General features: G+C 41.4%; 1 protein-coding gene across 3 annotated transcripts in view; it reads right to left on the bottom strand.

Moving 5' to 3' along the window:
* Positions 1-4685: 4685 nt before the first annotated feature.
* The window catches only part of DDX10 (DEAD-box helicase 10), a 377623-nt gene continuing 362921 nt past the window's right edge, over positions 4686-19387 (bottom strand). For all 3 annotated transcript variants that reach the window (XM_048844745.2, XM_048844755.2, XM_048844735.2), the window contains one exon: positions 4686-5489. In XM_048844745.2, the coding sequence (XP_048700702.1) occupies positions 5300-5489 (190 nt within the window). In that variant the 3' untranslated portion in view covers positions 4686-5299. The remainder of the gene's footprint in view (positions 5490-19387) is intronic.

Below are 19387 nucleotides of genomic sequence, written 5' to 3'. Positions count from 1 at the left end.
CATGCTTTCCTCCAGGTATATTCATTGAAGCTGGAGATGTCTGACAACTTTTAGCATGAGGAACAGCGTTTCTTTCTGCCGTAATTCATTTTTAAATCCACATTCCACTGAACCGGTTAAATGTTTTTATATATATATAAAAAGAAAATAAATATATATAAAATAAAAACAAGCGAGCAACACTGAGGGTTGATGGCCTAGTGAGTTAGGCATACTCACCTTTTCTATAGACACACCCAAGGGAGTATGCTGTCCCAGGTCAGAAGTGAAAAATGAATGTTGTAGTTTCCTCCTAGTCCCCATTTACGCACATGCAAGCCAAAGAACCACCACTGTTGGGGTCATTTGCAATTTCTGCAAGGAAAGGTATAGCACTGCAAAAGCCCAATGGCTGTTGATCAGGATGCAGTGTTGACAGGCAAGCATGCATACAATCTGCCAGAGACCAGCACTATTAGTTCCTCACCCTTCACCACAATCTTCATGTAGAAATTTAGTATAGTGTTTAGCAGGGTGTAACTTCAAAAAAAAATGCTGGAAAATAAAGCTAAATACTCTACTCCTCCATGTTATGTTTAGTCATAACAGAAAGAGGCTCGGTTCTGGTCTCAGATATTCAGGTGGCCATTGCCCTACAGTTTGCATCCTTGTAGTTAATTTTACAAGGCAGTAACATGCACTAGCTTGTCTCGGATGAGAAACCAAGCCCCAAGATAACGTAGTTTCAATTGATAAAGCGGTTTGGCCGAATTAGATTTTAATGTTATTTTATTCATAGATTCCAAGGCCAGGAGGCACCATCATTTCGCGATCATCTAGTCTGACCTCTTGTATAACAAAGGCCATAGGACTTCCCCAAAATAATTTCTAGCACTTATCTTTTAGAGAAGCATCCAATCTTGATTTAAAAATGGTCAGTGATGGAGGATCCACAACAGCTCTTGATAAATTGTTCCAATGATTAACTACTCTCACCTTTAAGAATTTATGCCTCATTTTCAGTCTGAATTTGTCTAGTTTCAACTTCCAGCCATTGAATCATGTCATACCTTTCTCTGCTGGACTGAAGAGCCCACAATTAAATATTTGTTCCTCATGCAGATACTTATAGACTGTAATCAGGTCACCCCTTAACCGTCTTTGTTAAGAGAAATAGATTTAGCTCCTTGAGTCTATAAGTAGAAGGCATGTTTTCTAATCCTTTAATCATTCTGGTGGCTCTTCTTTGAACCCTCTCCAGCCTTCTTGAATTGTGGGCACCAGAACTGGACACACAATTCCAGCAGCAGTAGCAATACAGAAGTAAATATAGAGATACAATAACCTCTCTACTGCTACTTGAGATTCCTCTGTTTATGCATCCCAGGATCACACTAACCCTTCTGGCCACAGCATCATACTAGAAGCTCATGTTCAGCTGATTATCCACTATGATTCCCAAATCAGTTTTTAGGGTCACTGCTTCCCCGGACACAGTCCACATCCAGTAAGTATGGCCTACACTCTTTGTTCTCAGATGTATACAATTACAATTAGCCAGGGCTGGCTTGAGGATTTTTGCTGCCCCAAGCAAAAAAAAATTTTGGCCGTCCCCTTTTTCTTCATGCCCCTCCCGCCCCAACTCCACCCATTCCCAACCCCTTCCCCAAATCCCCGGCCCTGCCTCCTCCCCTGGGCATGCCGCATTTTCCTCCCCATTGCTTCCTGTGGCTCTCCCCCCCTGCAACCCCCTACCCTAGCTCACCTCCACTCTGCCTGCTCCCCTGAACATGCTGCCGCTCCGTTTCTCCCCCCTCCCTCTCAGGCGAGGGAGAGGCAGCGCGGTCAGGGGAGCAGGCGGAGCGGAGGTGAGCGGGGGGGAGTGCAGGAAGTAACGGGGTGGGGGGTTCACGCACAGCAAGCCTGGGAGGGAAGGGGGAGAAGTGAAATGGCAGCAGTGTGCTCAAGGGAGCAGGCGGAGTGGAAGTGAGCTAGGGCGGCGGGGGGCACATTTCTAGGGGCAGCATGGCCGGCGCCAGAATGCCGCCAGTAGAAATGTGCCGCCCCAAGCTCCTGCTTGTTTTGCTGGTGCCTAGAGCCAGCCCTCCAATTAGCCATATTAAACTCATAGTTTGCTTGCACCCAGTTTACCAAACCATCCAAATTGCTCTGAATCAGTGACCTCTTCATTATTTACCATTCCCCCAATTTTTGTATCATCTACAAATTTTATCAGTGATTTTTGTTTTCTTCCAGGTCATTGATAAAAATGTTAAATAGGGTAGGACCAAGAACTGATAGTTGTGGGACCCCACTGGAAACAAACCTGCTTGATGATGGTTCCCATTTTACATTTTGAGGCTTATCAGTAAGCCAGTTTTTAATCCATTGACTGTATGCCACATTAATTTTATATTGTTCTAGTTTTTTAATTAAATGTCATATGGTACCAAGTGAAATGCCTTACAATAGCCGTGAGTAAATTACATCAACACAATTATCTTTATCAACCTAACTTGTAATCTGATCAAAATGACCTCACTGTACATTAAATAGTGGGAGACGTTGTCTGGCTTGTAGGAAAAGGTGTGTGGCCCCTTGAAGGGATATAGAGCTAGAGCGGCTGGCTGCAGCAGCTTCACACCAGGTCAGCATGGGGATATTGAACCATCCCCCGACCAGTAACTGAAAGAGAGGAGGAGACTATTTAGTTCCACACTGGAGCAGGAAAAGTTCTTTTACTGCGACCAGGTGGATCGGGGGTGTGTGTGTGTGTGAGGGAAAGACATCCAGTTAATTTGACAGGATCTATTTTCCATAAACACATGTCAATTGGCATTAATTATATTACTCTTCTTTAATTCTTTATTCAGAGAGACCCATATTGGGCACTCTATTATCTTGCTTGGGATTGAAATCAGGCTGACAGGCCTATAATTACCCAGGTCATCCCGTTTACCCTTTCTAAAAATTGGCATATTAGCTCTCTTCCAGTCTTCTGGAACCTTCCCAGTGCACTAAGACGTATTGAAAGTCAATATTAACCATCCAGAGAGCTCTTCAGCCAGCTCTTAAAATTCTTGGATGCAAGTTATCTGTACCTGATGATTTAAACGTGTTTAATTCTAGTAGTTGCTGGTTAACACACTTCCTGGGATCCCCACGTGAGGAGCTATAGCATCTGCAGTCTCATTTTTTTTCCAAATCCAGAACAAAAATATTTATTGAACACCACTGCCTTTTCTGCATTATTACTGATAATTCTATCATTTCAATTGTCCCTTGGTTGTGGGATGGTGGCTGGGTGGGCCTCTAGTAATGTGTCTTTCCAAAGGTTCCCCATTTTTCTGATTAAATTCTTCCTCCCAGCTGATTTGGCTTTGTGAAACCGCTCTTTTTAAACAGTGTGTGTATGTGTGTGTGTATTTATTTATTTACTGTTCTGGGCTTTATTCGGTTTGCACATTATAAATGTGATCAAGTCACGATCATTTGTACCTAAGCTACCAGGAACTTTCAGTTGTGTGTTCAGTTTCTCTTTATCGGTCAAGATGAGGTCTAATGAAGAACTAATGAAGTGGCTGCAACACTTTTTGAGTTAGAAAACTGCCATCTATAATGTTTAGAAAGTCCAAGGATGTTTTAATACTGGCAGCACAAGACCTCCAGCATGTGTCACTCAAAGTGAAGTCCCCCCATGATCACACAGCTTTATTCTCTATACATTATAAGGTGCATAAGGAGGCAGTCATCCTGTTCCCAAGTGTGATTTTGTGGTCTGTAGCAGAGATCAACTCATACACCACCTTGTGCTTCACCTGTGTGGACATTCAGCCACAAATATTCAAGATAATTTTCTTCCAAGTTACTAGTGACTTGGAAACAGGCAATGCCATTTTTGACACAGAGTGCCCCTTTTGCCCACTTGATCCTTCCTAAATCAACTTTAACATTCCAAACATGGGAATCATCCCACCAGGTTTCAGTAATACCAACTAAAACAAATTTATGCTCGCATATGAGCAATTCCACTTCCTCTTGTTTGTTACCCAGGCTTCTAATATTCGTGTATAGACAATTCAAGAATTTCTTCTCTTCATGTCCTTTGGTTCCTTAATTTTGTTCTCAACATCTCAATTTTGTTCTGAGTTCTCATATCTTCCCTCTTTTTATCCTCCCCTTTTGCTATTAGTTCAACACCCTTCTGACTGCTCTAGCCAGCCTGTCCCCGAGGAGATTTGTTCCTCTTCTACTGAGGTGGAAGCCATCCAAACTATAGACCCCCTCTCCCCATAGACAGTGGATCATTGTTCCACAAAATCAAAACCCTCCACTCTACACCACTTACATAGCCAGCTATTTACTTCTAGAATCTTCTGCCTCCCTTCTTTCGTGGAACTGGAAGGATCTCAGAGAAGATCGCTTGTACATTCTACAGTACACTTACATTCAGGAAACTTGGATCTACCATCTGTGAGATATCCCAGACTCAATGTCATTAATTCTGATATGAACCACGACCAATGGACCATTGCCCATTGACTTGAGAAGCCTACCCAATCTTAGAATAACATCTCATGTTTTGGCTCTAGGAAGACAGAACAGTGTCCCGTTGCCTGCCTGGCCCTTGCAGAATTTTCTCTTTTTCTGTTTTTTTCTTTTTGATTCTTTCAACACAGTTGACAGAATTGAAACTATAATGGAAATGCGAACTGGCTGGAGAAGTTTAATTGTTTTGGGAAGCTAAAGAGATATACATATAATTTATTTCAAAAACTTCAGGAGCTTTTAAATAAATGTGTATTACCTACAGTAAAAACAAATCTGCATTTCATTTAATAAGTAATATCTACTGTTCACCATTTGACCTTGGAAAATATTTATTCTTTAATAGTTTTAATCCACTTTCTTTATATTTTGAGATTACAAACCTGCCAAAAAACAAGAAAAATTCAGACTGGAGCACACTAAGCTTTTGTTATGAAGCATGCTTAAAATTTTACAAAGAAGTACAACAAATACTTCAAACCCTGGAGTTTTTCAATTATAAATGTGCTACTAACAAAATGTCATCAGAGGATTTAGATTGGAAATTTGGCTTGGAAATCTTTATAATCCCAAAACAACCATACTGAATATACGTCATGGAAAAGAATAACCTTGTATATAATCTAATATCTGATCTGAGGCAAGTCCATTGTTCATGAAACTCATTTATCAATGTCCGCAGATACCCATCTGCCCTGATGCCAGATTGATTTTGTGCAGACTTCTGACATAAGAGCAAAGATGACCTAGGAAAAAAACTGGGGAAAAATAATTATCTCTGACTGTTGAGCAGATGTAGTACGAGTTCTTCATCCTCTGCCAGAGAAAGCCCTGTATCTAATGGCACAAAAGAGTCCTCATCGCTAAGTTTAGCCTTTTTCCTTCTCAGTGGCGTTTCTTCTGCTGCTGCTTTATTGCTGCTCTTGCCTCTTTTCCTTGTTCCGTTCTTCTCCTCAAGCTCACTGCAGAAACAAATCAATTACTCTTTTTAACAACTGTGGTAATCAATGCAATCAAACAATTCATTTTAAACAAGGCAAATTTATAGCCAGATAAGAGGCAAGCATAAAATTACTATTCAGACGAGGATAGCAATGGAATTAGATGAACTCTGAATGTCTAAATTAGAATCCCTTTCACGTAGAAGTGAATGTTTTGTTGTCTGTTTAGTAGTTAATTGATTAAAATATATCAAGAAATCAATACCGGCTTTATACAATACTTGTTGCATTCTGTAGTGATAGAAAACTTGGAAAAGTTGATTTAGTGATATGTCAGTTGACCTAGACAACAGTCACAATGTTAGAATTCGCAAAAAGAAAAGGAGTTCTTGTGGCACCTTAGAGACTAACCAATTTATTTGAGCATGAGCTTTCGTGAGCTACAGCTCACTTCCTGTAGCTCACGAAAGCTCATGCTCAAATAAATTGGTTAGTCTCTAAGGGGCCACAAGAACTCCTTTTCTTTTTGCGAATACAGACTAACACGGCTGTTCCTCTGAAACCTGTCAATGTTAGAATTGTCATCCAGAGCAGACTCCAAACTTTCTCAACATTCCAGTGTGGCTACAGGGTATGATTTAGGCCCATCTCATTTGAGGCCCATTCAATGTTTTAAAAACATTTTCCCTAGAAATAAATCCTTGGGAACTATTATGTCGGTCTTTGCCATGAGAGGAACAGCGATATCTAGCAACAGGATTTTTCAGCCACTTTAAATGTGAGTTATAGCGGCATTTCCTGGGCAGGAGTTTATACTAATAAGGTTCAGAAACTGTGTTCTTTATAACAACTGAGAACAATTATTTATAGTCAGAGCAATCAGGAGGAGAATGCATCACCGTTTCCAGAGAAGCAGGGGCAACAGCAATACATTTAATATTAGGATTGGAAATAATGATTAAAAAACCACAGAAAATATGAAGAAGATGAACTTGAAAATAAAATGGTTTTGTGCAGCTCACATAGTTTTTCCTCCATGGACCATCTATGGCTTCGAACAGCCACAGTCTACTTCAGAGATTTGCATGCACAATATTATATTAAGTACCTCCAAAATGTAAGCACATTTCAGCTCAAGACAAGAAACTCAAACATCGCTCTTGTGTTTCATTTTTTCGCAAATGCTCCTGACAAAAGCACAGCTTTTACTGTGAACCATTGGGTATGATAATCCTCACTTTTATCCTAATCCTCTCTGTGCTAATTAAAGTCAGCACAAGAGAGTTCTACATGATGTACCAAGAACAAATGCATGAGTCTAAAATAGTCTCAGGGAAGCCATCGGGCTCTAACGGTTCACTTGCTATCCATCCCATCAACACACATACATGTAACTGGATTTGTTTTTAAATTATTGTTAAAATTAGACCTGGTTGAAATGTTGTTGAAACTTTTATTTTTAAGAAAAATTGTTTTCATGAAATATTTTCATTTTGGTAGAAATGTTCCAGTTTTTCAATGAAATACCAAAACCAAAAACTGAAAATAATTGGCTTTGGAAAACCATTTTCTGTTACAACGTTTGGTTTTTTAAAACTAAAACATGATTTTATAAAAACTGAAAATGGTTTTTGATTTTCATAATTTTTTTCATAAAATACATTTAATGGGAAATTTTCCAAATAAAAAAAAATATCAAAATTTCCTGAAACAAGAATTGGCATTTTTTGACCAGCTCAGTTAAAATACTTAATATTAAATGCAAACTGTACATTAACTCAGTGGTGACAAAGCAAGAACCACACCAGGAAACTCAAGGTAAGGGTGACACATGCCTTACTTCTTTCACCTCCCTCACACTGCTGAGCATTGATATTGCAGCTCACAAAGTATGTAATTATAGCATGCAGCGCCCCATGCGATGCCCAGTCACACTGAAAAGTATTAAGATCAGAGTGATGGCGTTAACTGAGATTTCTTTCCTCTGCTGCTACTAATGTATGACATAAATTCCAAATATTAAAGACAAGTTCAGGAAGGAAAGTAATGAACATATATAAAGCCTTTCCAGCAAGATTTAAAGCTGCAAAACCCAAGCCTTACCTATTGTTCCTGCTTTTTATGAATCCACATTGACTTTAAATGGTCCTCTTACAACTGTACTTTAGAAAAACTACTTCAGGCTGTGCATAAGTTCCTTACTAAACCCCAAGTTTAGATGCTCACCCAATCTTAAAAAACCCCAGGTCCTTCTGGAAGAGTTCTGGACCAGCTTGCAGAAGCCAGGGAAATGGTCTTGCCTGTCCATCCTTCCTTCCCTTCTCCTCTGCCAAGCAGGGAGTCAGTGTCAGGGACTCCAGGACCCAACTACTTGACACCCAAACACATGGGTGATATCACCAGTGACATCAGCAACTTCAGCAAAGGCTTTTTAAAAGCCTCAGCTCCTGTTGTACTAGGGCCACATAGAGCTATATAAACAACTGTAGACATGGTCCATTCCCCAAAGAGTTTATAATCTAAGACTCATGCTGGTAGGTGGACCTTGTTAGCTGCAACCAGGAGATAGCAGAGTTAGTGTCCGTGAGACATAGGTAACTAGGGTGTGGGACAGCGGAAGTCCTACAGGGAAACCCAAGGAACAGACAAGCTTGCAGAGAAAGCTTAGGCAGAAGAGTTTTATGCTTGCTGATGTTATGTGAGCCCAGCCCCGGGAAAGGTGTAGATCTGGAGCACATATGGTATTGATTGCAGTGTTCAGAGGAGGGTAGAGCTCAACCAACTTATACCTCTCTTTACTCTTCCTTTTACTTATCTGCAGCCCATCATACTTTGCTGGACTTCCTTCTATTTTCATCTCCCTGCTCTCTCCAAAATCTCCGATCCTCAGATCCTCTACTGCCTGCCTTACTCCCATAATATTAGGTACACCTCCTCCCAACAAAATCAAATGAATACATTTCACTCAGTTTATAAACTAGTATGAATCATGTAAAGAGGGAAAGTCTTATGCACTTACTGAGACCAACCAAAGGAGCACATAACCTATCTGGGTTACCACATACCCTGTAACTCGTCTTCCTTTCTCCTGTCCCTCTCATTGTTTTTCTTCACACTTCTATCTTATCTAAATTAAGATAAAAGCACTGGGGGCAGGAACACGTCTTTTCTATGTTCTGTAAATCATCCATCACACTTGGGCCATAGGGAAGAGCTTGTCTATTCAGTCAGTGTGCAGCAAAGCCAGGTGTAAATCTGCAGTGTTCTAGCCTGTTGCACGTTAACTGTCCACATGGACCCTGCTACTGTGCACTAAAAGTTCCACAGTGCAGGTGGATGTATGGCTGTTTGAAACGGCACTACGTCAAAGCATACTATGTAATGTTTATTGCCTGGTAGCAAGGTCCACACAGGCAGTAAGTGTGTGGCAGGCTAGAGTGCTGTACATTCACATACTGACTTGCCACACACTAAGATTCTGGGTGGACAAACTCCAGGTTACATGTCAAAAACGAACCAACCCAACCCTATGTGTTAAAGCAACATTAAGATGCAAGATCAAGCAATCAGAAGTTAGGAAATACCAGAATTAAGGTTGCCCATGCAATCTTCATTCAGTCCCCTTGTGTGTATGTATTATGATACAGTCTTTAATAACATGATCGCATACCACTTTTTCCAGCCAGTCCCTCAGCTCCTATTCCCAGTCTCCTTGCTCAGCCAGTCCCAGTCTCCACTACCCCAACTCCCAGTCTCGTTCTCCTCCCCCCAACACCAGCCTCTCCATCTTCTCATATGTCCATCCAAGGCTCCTTGTCCCAGTTTACTCCCCAGACTCCTTAGGTCTAGCTCTTGTCCCTGCTGCATTTGGTTCAGTCAGCTTTCTCCTCCTCACTACACGGGATGGGTGGAGGGACAACACACAATATACTTCCCCCCATCCTTGTTCTCAGAAATGCCTGAATTGTTTTGGCTGAAAACTTCCAATACACTTCAGCCTGAGGAGCACACCCAGCATGGAAAATTTAAGTCCAAATGGCTAAAAGTTGTCAAAGTTATAAGCAGTTGAGAATGGGGTCTTATAATGGGAAACATTATAATGCAATGTTACCAGCCCTGCCTGTGATAACATGGAACACTGTATAGGGGTCACTGCAGAAGGAAGACTATTAGAAAATATTGTTAACAATCTGGGGAAATGAATAAGTCAAAGATTTTTGTGTACACTTAGTTGACATTCTGCCATTATTCAGTTTTAGTGCAGTTTTGCACACACACTGTATTGTAGATCACATACACTACTTTAAAGGTTGCTCCATTAGAAACAATGTTTACTCCAAGTAACTCCCAATAATCAGTGCACACGTGTGCCAACATTGCACAAAAGTATGAGGCTCAGTTGTATTTTAGACTCTTCGGACAAGGAATTTCCAAATCAGACACACCTGGACTGGCAGTAACAAAATTTGGACTCAGATTTTCAGCCCAACTGTAACTTTTTGAGAAGTGCAACAAATTGCAGGCACATTAAAATGCCTACATTATAAACCTTCCAGAAACAAGGTTTGCAATTACAATGACAGCTCAAAATATGACTACAGTGGCACATCCAAACACCACCAGAACACAGGTCCCTCCGGGAAAAAGATCAACATTACAATATGTTCTTCCTTTTTCTAACTTAGTATAAAGAGAATGACAAAGTTTCTATCTTGCTGCCTGTCTTGCCTTCGTTGTGTTGAGATTGCAGGTGTGTGATCCATATGTCTGCCGACTGGTTCTGTTCTTGTAAAAAGGACGAGAATAGACACTGCAGATGTCAACCTCTGCCTACTCATTAAAATGAAAAAAGGAGACGGGGGGAAGAAACACATGACACAAACACGTGTATCCATATCCCATGCAATCCAAGAACCTTACATTTATTCTGCCTGCCCAGTAGAGAATGAGGGAAGTGAAACAAGACTGCAGCTCTCATGTTAGAAAGATTTTTTTTTCAGAATTACGACATTTAAAAAAATATGTTTAGATCTGTTGTGATTTTGGGTCTGTCAACCTTGCAGGTGTGTCCCTTTAAGATGTTTGCTATTGATACTTAGTTTATAACTTCTTGGGGGCAAGGATCTTGTCCTATTTCTCCATGCAGTCCTTAGTATACTTTGGGTGCTGTATAACCACTAAACATATGTTGACAGTATATGTACTTATTCTAATGTCAATCGCAAAAGTTTTCCAAGGAACCTATTGTACGCTTAGCAGGGTTTATGGGAGTTCATTTTAAAAAGAGTAAGACTAAAAGCCTAATTAAATAAAAACAATCTTAGCTGCTTTGCCAATTATTTTCAGTACTTCAATAGGCTTTGAAACCTCAGCTGCATTAATAATTGACTGATAGTGCATCTAGAATGCTAGTTCAAAACAATCTTAGTAATTAAAACAATGAAGAAATAATACAAAGTAAGAAGCAGCTGGCTTATAATAAATACAAAAAAACCCCACCTCAAACTGGAGATGGAGACACCATTGGAGTGGGGGTCCCGCAGGGATCAGTTCTGGGTCCGGTTCTGTTCAATATCTTAATCAATGATTTAGAAAATGGCAGAGTGTTCACTTATAAAGTTTGTGGACGATACCAAACTGGGAGGGGTTCCAAGTGCTTTGGAAGATAGGATTAAAATTCAAAATGATCTGGACAAACTGGAGAAATGGTCTTAAGTAAACAGAATGAAATTCAATAAGGACAAATGCAAAGTACTTCATTTAGGAAGGAACAATCAGTTGCACACATACAATGGGAAATGACTGCCTTGGAAGGAGTACTGCGGAAAGCAACCTGGGGGTCATAGTGGACCACAAGCTAAATATGAGTCAACCCGTGCAACACTGTTGCAAAAAAAGCGAACATCATTCTGGGATATATTAGCAGGAGTGCTGTAAGCAAGACACGAGAAGTAATTCTTCCGCTCTACTCCGCGCTAATTAGGCCTCAACTGGAATATTGTGTCCAGTTCTGGACACCACATTTCAGGAAGGATGTGGACAAATTGGAGAGAGTCCAGAGAAGAGCGACAAAAATGATGAAAGGTCTAGAAAACATGACCTATGAGGGAAGATTGAAAACATTGGGTTGGTTTAGTCTGGAAAAGAGAAGACTGAGAGGGGACATGATAACAGTTTTCATGAATGTAAAAGGTTTTTACAAGGAGGAGGGAGAAAATTGTTTTTCTTAACCTCTGAGGATAGGACAAGAAGCAATGGGCTTAAATTGCAGCAAGGGAGGTTTAGGGTTGGACATTATGAAAAACTTCCTAACTGTCAGGGTGATTAAGCGCTGGAATAAATTGCCTAGGGAGGTTGTGGAATCTCCATCCTTGGAGATTTTTAAGAGCAGGTTAAACAAACACCTGATTCTAGGATTAGGCCTAGATCTTGTTACCTAGAAAACTTAACTGTATAACACATTTTAAATGGAACTGTAAGTTTTCCAGTCTCTGTACAATCCAAAACATCAAAACAAGGGTTTTCACCAAAAGCTTTGTGGGACGGTTATTCTTGAGTCAAACTGTTTCTTATTGTTACTGAAGAGGCATGTTGCTAAATTAATGGGACATGTTGCAAAACAAAAGTACGTGCATTTCAGCAGCCAGTAAGTTTGCCTATTAATTCCAGTCATGATAGAGAGTAGGTGTGGTGACAGGTAGATGAACAAAGAGGGAATCTAACATGGTAAGCAACTTGGGGTGGGGTCATGAAGAAGCATAGAGACACTTCTGAGAGAAATGAATGAAGCAAACCTCAACACAGGTATTTTTAGTGCAGGAATATTGAAAATCATGGAACGAAGTAAGGTGATATATCCATTAAATGGCATGATTCATAAGGAGGAACACCCAGGCCAAAATCCCTCTCCCTTTCCATTTATAACATTTGGAAAGTGGCATGTGCAGCTGGATTGCAGTCTTCCTTTGTGCTATCTGGTACAGTTTAGCTTTTCACTGCTGCAGCAGCCTGAATTACCCACACAGCTTCAGGTAGCCTGATGGGTTAATTTACTGAGTGGCTATATTTGCATGGGCAGCAAGGTACTAACAGCAGATTTCAGGGATGTGCACAATAATTCCTGTGGGCCACCCTTTATACCCATGTTAACACAAACACAACAAAACAGGTGCTTTCACTTTATAGATCACTTTTGATGCACATGCATAATCACACAGCTAATAACTACATCTTTGAAATGAGTGCTAGCATAGGAGTCTGGAATCCAAGAAGGTGGGGTTCTAATTCTGATGGTGCAATCTTGGGCAAGTAATATTCTGCATCTCAGTTTAACCACCTATAAAATGAAGGAAACTGCTACTTACTTCCCAAAGGTTATGGGGTGATAGCCACAAGAAATGAGTTGATTTTTTTTTAATTGCTAGCAATTAACTCCTTCAGGCTTTTAAGTATGTGTAAGTGGGGGAATAGTCCCGCTATTGTGGGGAACTTTCCTGGCTTCTGCACTACCCCGGTGAAGTGGGCTAGCGAAAGGATCTGAGTCCTCGCTCCCACTTCCTTTACCCAGTGGCCTCCCTGCCCTTGAGGACTCCCCTTCCACTCTCCTGTCTGGCAGAGTCCTCGTAACCCCAACAAGGCTGGGCCCAGGATTCCTGGGGGGCTCGACCCCCAACCCTGCCGTGGTCACCTAGGACAGGGGCTAGGGTGTCCCCACTCCGGGGTGCTCTCTCTGCACTGGGCACTTCTCTGACCCACTGACCATTACATACAATTTAAAGCAAATGCAAGTTATTTAATCAACAATTAATTTTAAAAAGAATAAGGAAAAATGGGAAAGGTTAAAGGAAACACATCACCCTGCTCTGTGGCAGGGAACATCACAAACAGTGTCTCTGGAATGTCAGGGCAGTTCACAGTCTGTTCCTTGTGAGTCCCAGGCCTTCTTCTCAGGCCCTGGCTGTGCTGCAGGGATGCTGTGGGTTGGACACTCGCTCTGGTGGTGGCCTCACGCTCTCAGGGGCAGGACCCTTCTTCCCAGAGTCATCCCCGCCCTGTCGGGGTTACGATCCAAGCCTGGCCTGCAGAGCCTCTTGGCTGAGGCGTCTCCCTGCGCTGGGCCCGCTGCCCAGGATCCCCCTCACACTCCCCAGCTGCTCACCACACCCAGCTCCGGACTGCTCCAGCCTCAGCTCCACCACTCTGTCTCAGCACGGCTGCTCTGCCTCCAGCTCCCTGGGCTGCTTCTTTGGCTCCTCTGCCTCTGGTTGCTACAGCTCTGCTCCCAGGACAAGTCTGCTCTGCAGGCTGCTTCTGTGACTCTGCTCCCAGCACTGACCTGCTTCCTGGGCTGCTTTTCTGGCCCCTCTGGCTCTGGTTGCTGCAGCTCTCCTCCCAGGGCAAGTCTGCTCTCTCTGGGCCATGCCTCTGGCTTTGGGGCTGCAGCTCTGCTCCCAGGACAGGGGCTGCTCTCTCTGGATCTGGCCCAGCTCTGCTCCCCAGCTCAGCTGGGCCCCTGCTTTCTCCTTAGCTCGGCCCCACTCTGTCTGACCCAGGCAAGTCCAGCTCACATGGAGGACGGGACCTCCCTGGCCTCCTGACTCCCTGATTAGCCTGCCCGCCCTGTCATTCAAGCTGACCTGGAGCATTGGCCTCTCCCCATTGTTCCTGGGGACTATCAGTCTCAGGGTCCTGATTTCCCATAGACCTTTCCCTTTGAGTACTTGGAGCTAGCCAACCAAAACACCCCCACTGAATGTTAGGAAGGGGGCAGCAGTCCCCTTACATATGTCTTGTCAACTCAAAGTCTCTATTCTTTAGATTGTAAGAGCTTTGAGGAGGGACAGTTTGAAATAAAGGGCTATGTGCAGCTTCAAGCACATTGTCATTACTTAAACAATAATGTTTATACGATGCTTTGAGAGCCCCAGATAGAAGCCTCTATTGTATGTATTTACATTTGCTATGGTATTTCTTGCAGGCTGCGTTTACCAGTGCTAGGCTGAAATGTTGCCCTTGTAAATATAATGCAGCCAACAAGTTGCTATGTAATTCCAGCATGCCTGGCAGTTCAACTTTCCTAAAGAAACTTTCAGTTAATAATGAATGAATCTGCACATAAAAAATAATTAGAACATTTAAGAATAATTTATCCCTTAAGCATTGGCATTTTGCTAATCAAACATGTTGTGCCACAAACTTTCTTCCATATAATAAATTTTAATTTACAAGGCCATGGCAACAATCCTAATGAAGATTAATTACTGCAGTCCCTTCCATACAGCCCAGTGCAGCTTCTTTCCAGTTTACTGTCAGAATGCTACAGCATATAGCAATGGTAATGAAAATATATTGTGTTGTGTTATTCTCTTTACTGGCCATTACACTGATGTAAATCAAAACTGTTCTACAACTAGATGTATAAAAATAATTGAAGAAAAAGAGAAGATTAATTTACTTGTGCGGCACTGAAACCAAAAGACAGGATGAGTCTGTCTTAAAGTATTACTATAGTCTGGAACAAGAAAAAAATAAAATGGAAAACAGAGAACAAAACAAGCTGTTAAAAATTTCTCTCCACTATACTGGAAGTATTGCAGAGGATTTGGTGGTGGAGATAACCCAGGGCTCTAATTTCTATGCTGACTGTGCCCGCAATCTCTCCTTTCTTAATACCTGAACCGAAGTTACTTTTTGTACTTCTTAGGTTACTTGTTCTGCTTGTTGCCTTAGGCGCTGCTGTTCATTTAGTTTATTAAGTGCTTTGTGTGCAATTAAATTCACTCTACGTTTCTTAATGACCCAGCCTTTTTGTGTTTCTCCTTGTGTATTTGTATTTAGTTCATTCAGATAGCCTGGGTAGGGTGGTTATAGCCCCGAAGCACTTGCTTTAATTTAAAATATAAATCTCCAAGGCCGCCAGAGTTTTCCATACTTTGCATGAACAACTTACTCGGACATTCTACATTTAATTCCTCTTTTCTTGCATTACTAGGTTTCCCCTCACTTTATGCATTATTCAAAAATTTTACAATTTTATCCACAATTGGCCTTACATGGAGGCAGCATTTAGTGGCCATGAGAGTGCTGAAATAGCAATCAGAAGACCTGGGTTCTGTACCCAATAGTTTTTCTTTGTAAGTCACAACCTCCATTTCAATCTTCCTACCTGTAAAATGGGGAGAATACCGACTGAACCTCATGAGTGTTGCAAGTATTCATTCATTCCTGTTTGTAAAGAATTTTTAATTCCTCAGGAGAAAGGTACTAGACAATGAATTTTAAGTAAGTCTTACAGTATTAGCATCATTATTTTCAAAGACCAATGAAAATAAAACTTGAAATAAGTATTTGCCATGAAAGTTGATAGGACACTACATACTGCCCGTGCTTCCAGTATATTTATATCACTGTGAATTATATTATCCTTTTCTTGGGTATTGGCGGTTTTTCCTACCCTGTTTGGTATGAACTACAAATGTCAACAACTTACTGCCTAGCGTGTTTAAAATTTTTCCATGAAATGGATCCATCCTACCTCTGACATTCAAACGCATTTATTCCTTATCTGCTTAGCCTGACACCAGGCTTCAAATCTTGGTCTCCTCTCCATATTTTTAAACTGTGCTGTACCATCTGTTTCAGATGCTCCTTGTATCTCCCATTGAGACATCAAGTAAGTTAATATTTTAATCTTTTTATAAAACCGTATGTCCCTCTTTCACTTACAGCTGATTCAGGTATTGTGTGGCTCTCTCGTTTAGATACACTATCAGTTTCACATGCTTAAGGCCAGAAGGACCCATTACAAACATCTAGTCTGACCCCCTTGATTAACAAAGGCCATAGAATTTCAATAAGAGATTCCTTCATCAAGCCAGGTTTCAGAGTAGCAGCCGTGTTAGTCTGTATCCGCAAGAAGAAAAGGAAGACTTGTGGCATTTTAGAGACTAACAAATTTATTTGAGCATAAGCTTTCGTGAGCTACAGCTCACTTCATCGGATGCATGCAGTGGAAAGCCCATATCTTTGGGTTGAGCTAGAGCTTATCTTTTAGAAATTCATCAATCTTGATTTAATGAGTTCAACTAATGGAAAATCCACCTTGTTTCTAGCTAGAAAGAGATTGTTCCAATGATTAATTATCTTCTTGGTTAAACAAAACAAACCCACCCCTTATTTCTAGTCTGAATTTATCTTGCTTCAGATTACAACCACTGGATCTTTTTGTGCCTTTGTCTGCTAAATTAGATAGCTTTCTACTAACTGAAATCTTCTCCCCACATAGCTATTTCTAAATCATAACTAAGTCACCTCTTAACCTTCTCTTGGATGGACTTCATGCATGATAATTAGTCTCTCACTAGAAGGCATGTTTTCCAGACCTTACATCAGTGCTGTACCTCTTTTTTGAATCCCTTCCAATTTTTCAACTTCTTTTTTAAAGGAACGGGACTCAGTATTTCAATATTGGCCTTACTAATCCAGCGGTAATAGCATCTCAATACAGGGATGTTCTACAATAAAGTCACTACAAATAAGTCACTTACTTGGGCCCTGGCTCGTGACTTCCTATGATCCCTCCTATGACCCCTCACTCTCTCTCACCCCCTCGAGCTGGTTGGGAAGTTTTCAGCAAAATAGTTTTGTGCTAGAAAATGCTGATTTGTCAAAACTGAAACTTTTTGTGGGAAATAGTCAGTTTCAATTAAACTTTCAACAGAAAGATTTTTTCAGGTCCAGGATTGCATTTCTGAGTCATTACCAGAGAGAGAAAGAGACCCACCTGAGAATAGCAAATAGCTTGTTAGTGAGGGCACCTAGGATTTGGGAGACCCAGGTTCAATTCCCCACTCTGCCTTATTTGGACCAGGGATTTGAACCCAGGTCTCCTGCATTCCATTACTGTTATACAAAAACAGGAAAGACTGCAGGTGACTCACTCTAGAATAGCTAATAGCCAGGTGGTTAGGGCACTCATCTGGGATGTGTAAAAGTGATTTTTTAAAGAGCTCTTCTGACCACGGTTATACTAAATTCTTTCCTCCAGAATGGCACAGGAACATCTCTTAGACCAGTGGTTCTCAACTGTGGTCCACCGCTTGTTCAGGGAAAGCCCCTGGCGCGCCGGGCCAGTTTGTTTACCTGCCGCGTCCACAGGTTCGGCTGATCGCAGCTCCCACTGGCCGCGGTTTGCTGCTCCATGCCAATGGGGGCTGCGGGAAGGGCAGCCAGCACATCCCTTGGCCCGCATCATTTTCTGCAGCCCCCGTTGGCCTGGAGCGGTGAACCGCGGCCAGCGGGAGCCTTGATCTGCCGAAGCTGCAGATGCGGTAGGTAAACAAACCGGCCCGGCGCGCCGGGGCTTTCCCTGAACAAGCGGTGGACCACAGTTGAGAACCACTGTCTTAGATGGAACAGCATGGCTTGAAGGCAAGTTAGACCATAAGAAAAGATATTGCAGATTAATCAAGAATGGTACAAAACCTAGTGGGTCAACAGAATCACTCGCAGCATCCTGATTTAATGTGTTAAAGGAGGAGGAAGAAATGGCAACTTCACCTGTCATTGACATAGCAAACAGAGCTATACATAAAAGCAGCACTAAATGGTGACCTGTATGAGCACAGTTGTCAGCTCATGGCAGACCACATGACTGACTACAATAAAAATGATACAGCTAATGATTTTACTGCAGGTATAATTTATTCATCCCATTTTCTCTTCTCCCAATTCAGAGATCTATTCCACGTTGACCTACCTAGGAGCTAACATAAAGATGAATAGTCCTACATATTAAAGATTAACAGAATGTAATGACAAGTCCAATCACAACTTTGTTCTATCTCACATTTTTATTTAAAAAGATTAAGGGATTAGAAATATTAGAAATTCAATTTAACTGCGCAATGAATATTTAGGATATCCAGCTGCTTCTTTTTCGCCCTATTCAACCCACTGCAAATTTTTCACTTCATTAACAATTCACATTAAGATAGCCTTAAATCAAACATGATGAATGTTGCTAGATATACAAAAATTAATCGTATATTACATGCTTGAAGTAATTACTCACTCATCTGGTAGAAGTGTAGTTAGAAGGCTATTTTATTCAAAAGCAAATTTATCTAGTATATCGTACAACTCCTCCTCCCACATCCCAGTGAAAGAAATGTTGGTGAAAGAAAAGGTTAATACCTTTCTTGACTTTTCAAAAACATGGAGATGATCCATCTTTGAAGACTGTTGTAGGATGAAACCTTACGCTTTGAATATTAGCCCTTTCAGCTTGATAGTTTTCTTTTAAAGCTAGCAGGAGTTGCCGCAGCCTAAGGTATTTCTATTTTATGCTAGCACTTCGGGCATAAAACTCAGAATTTCAAAAGTATAATGGCAAAATGCAGTCGCATTTTCTAATTTCAAAGTCAGATTCTCACCATGAGCAACTGCCTGGTTATATATAGTTTTAGATAAAATCATTAGACAAATGTTCCAGGCACTGGAAGGGACTCACCATGTAATTAAATCATCTTTCCTAGGTGATGTACTGAGCATTTGTGTTGCCCTTCCACTCTGTACTGACACCAAGGTTTCTTCCCTGCTCTCTTTCTCTAATCACTTAACCTGCCCCAGGAAACCCTCCTTCCCCAATCCTCATGACTTCCTTTACTCCTTTCCTGCCAGGTTACTTCTACTCACAAGACAAGCATCGTCTCTCCACATCCACAAAATCATTGACCCCACCAGCCTCTTCAGCTACTACCTGTGTCCCTCCTGCCTTTACCTCTAAGCTTATTGTACAGTCCAACTACAGACGCTTTCCTGAGTTCCTCTTTTCAAACAACACCCTTGATCTGGCCCCTCAATCCAGCTCTTCCCTTCTCCACTTCACTAAAACTGCCCTCATCAAGGCCTCTCAATGA

Source organism: Caretta caretta, chromosome 1, assembly GCF_965140235.1.
Source record: "Caretta caretta isolate rCarCar2 chromosome 1, rCarCar1.hap1, whole genome shotgun sequence".
Classification (NCBI taxonomy): Eukaryota; Metazoa; Chordata; order Testudines; family Cheloniidae; genus Caretta; species Caretta caretta.
The sequence above is the reverse complement of the archived record's forward strand: the minus strand, read 5'-3'. Positions and strand labels throughout refer to the sequence as shown.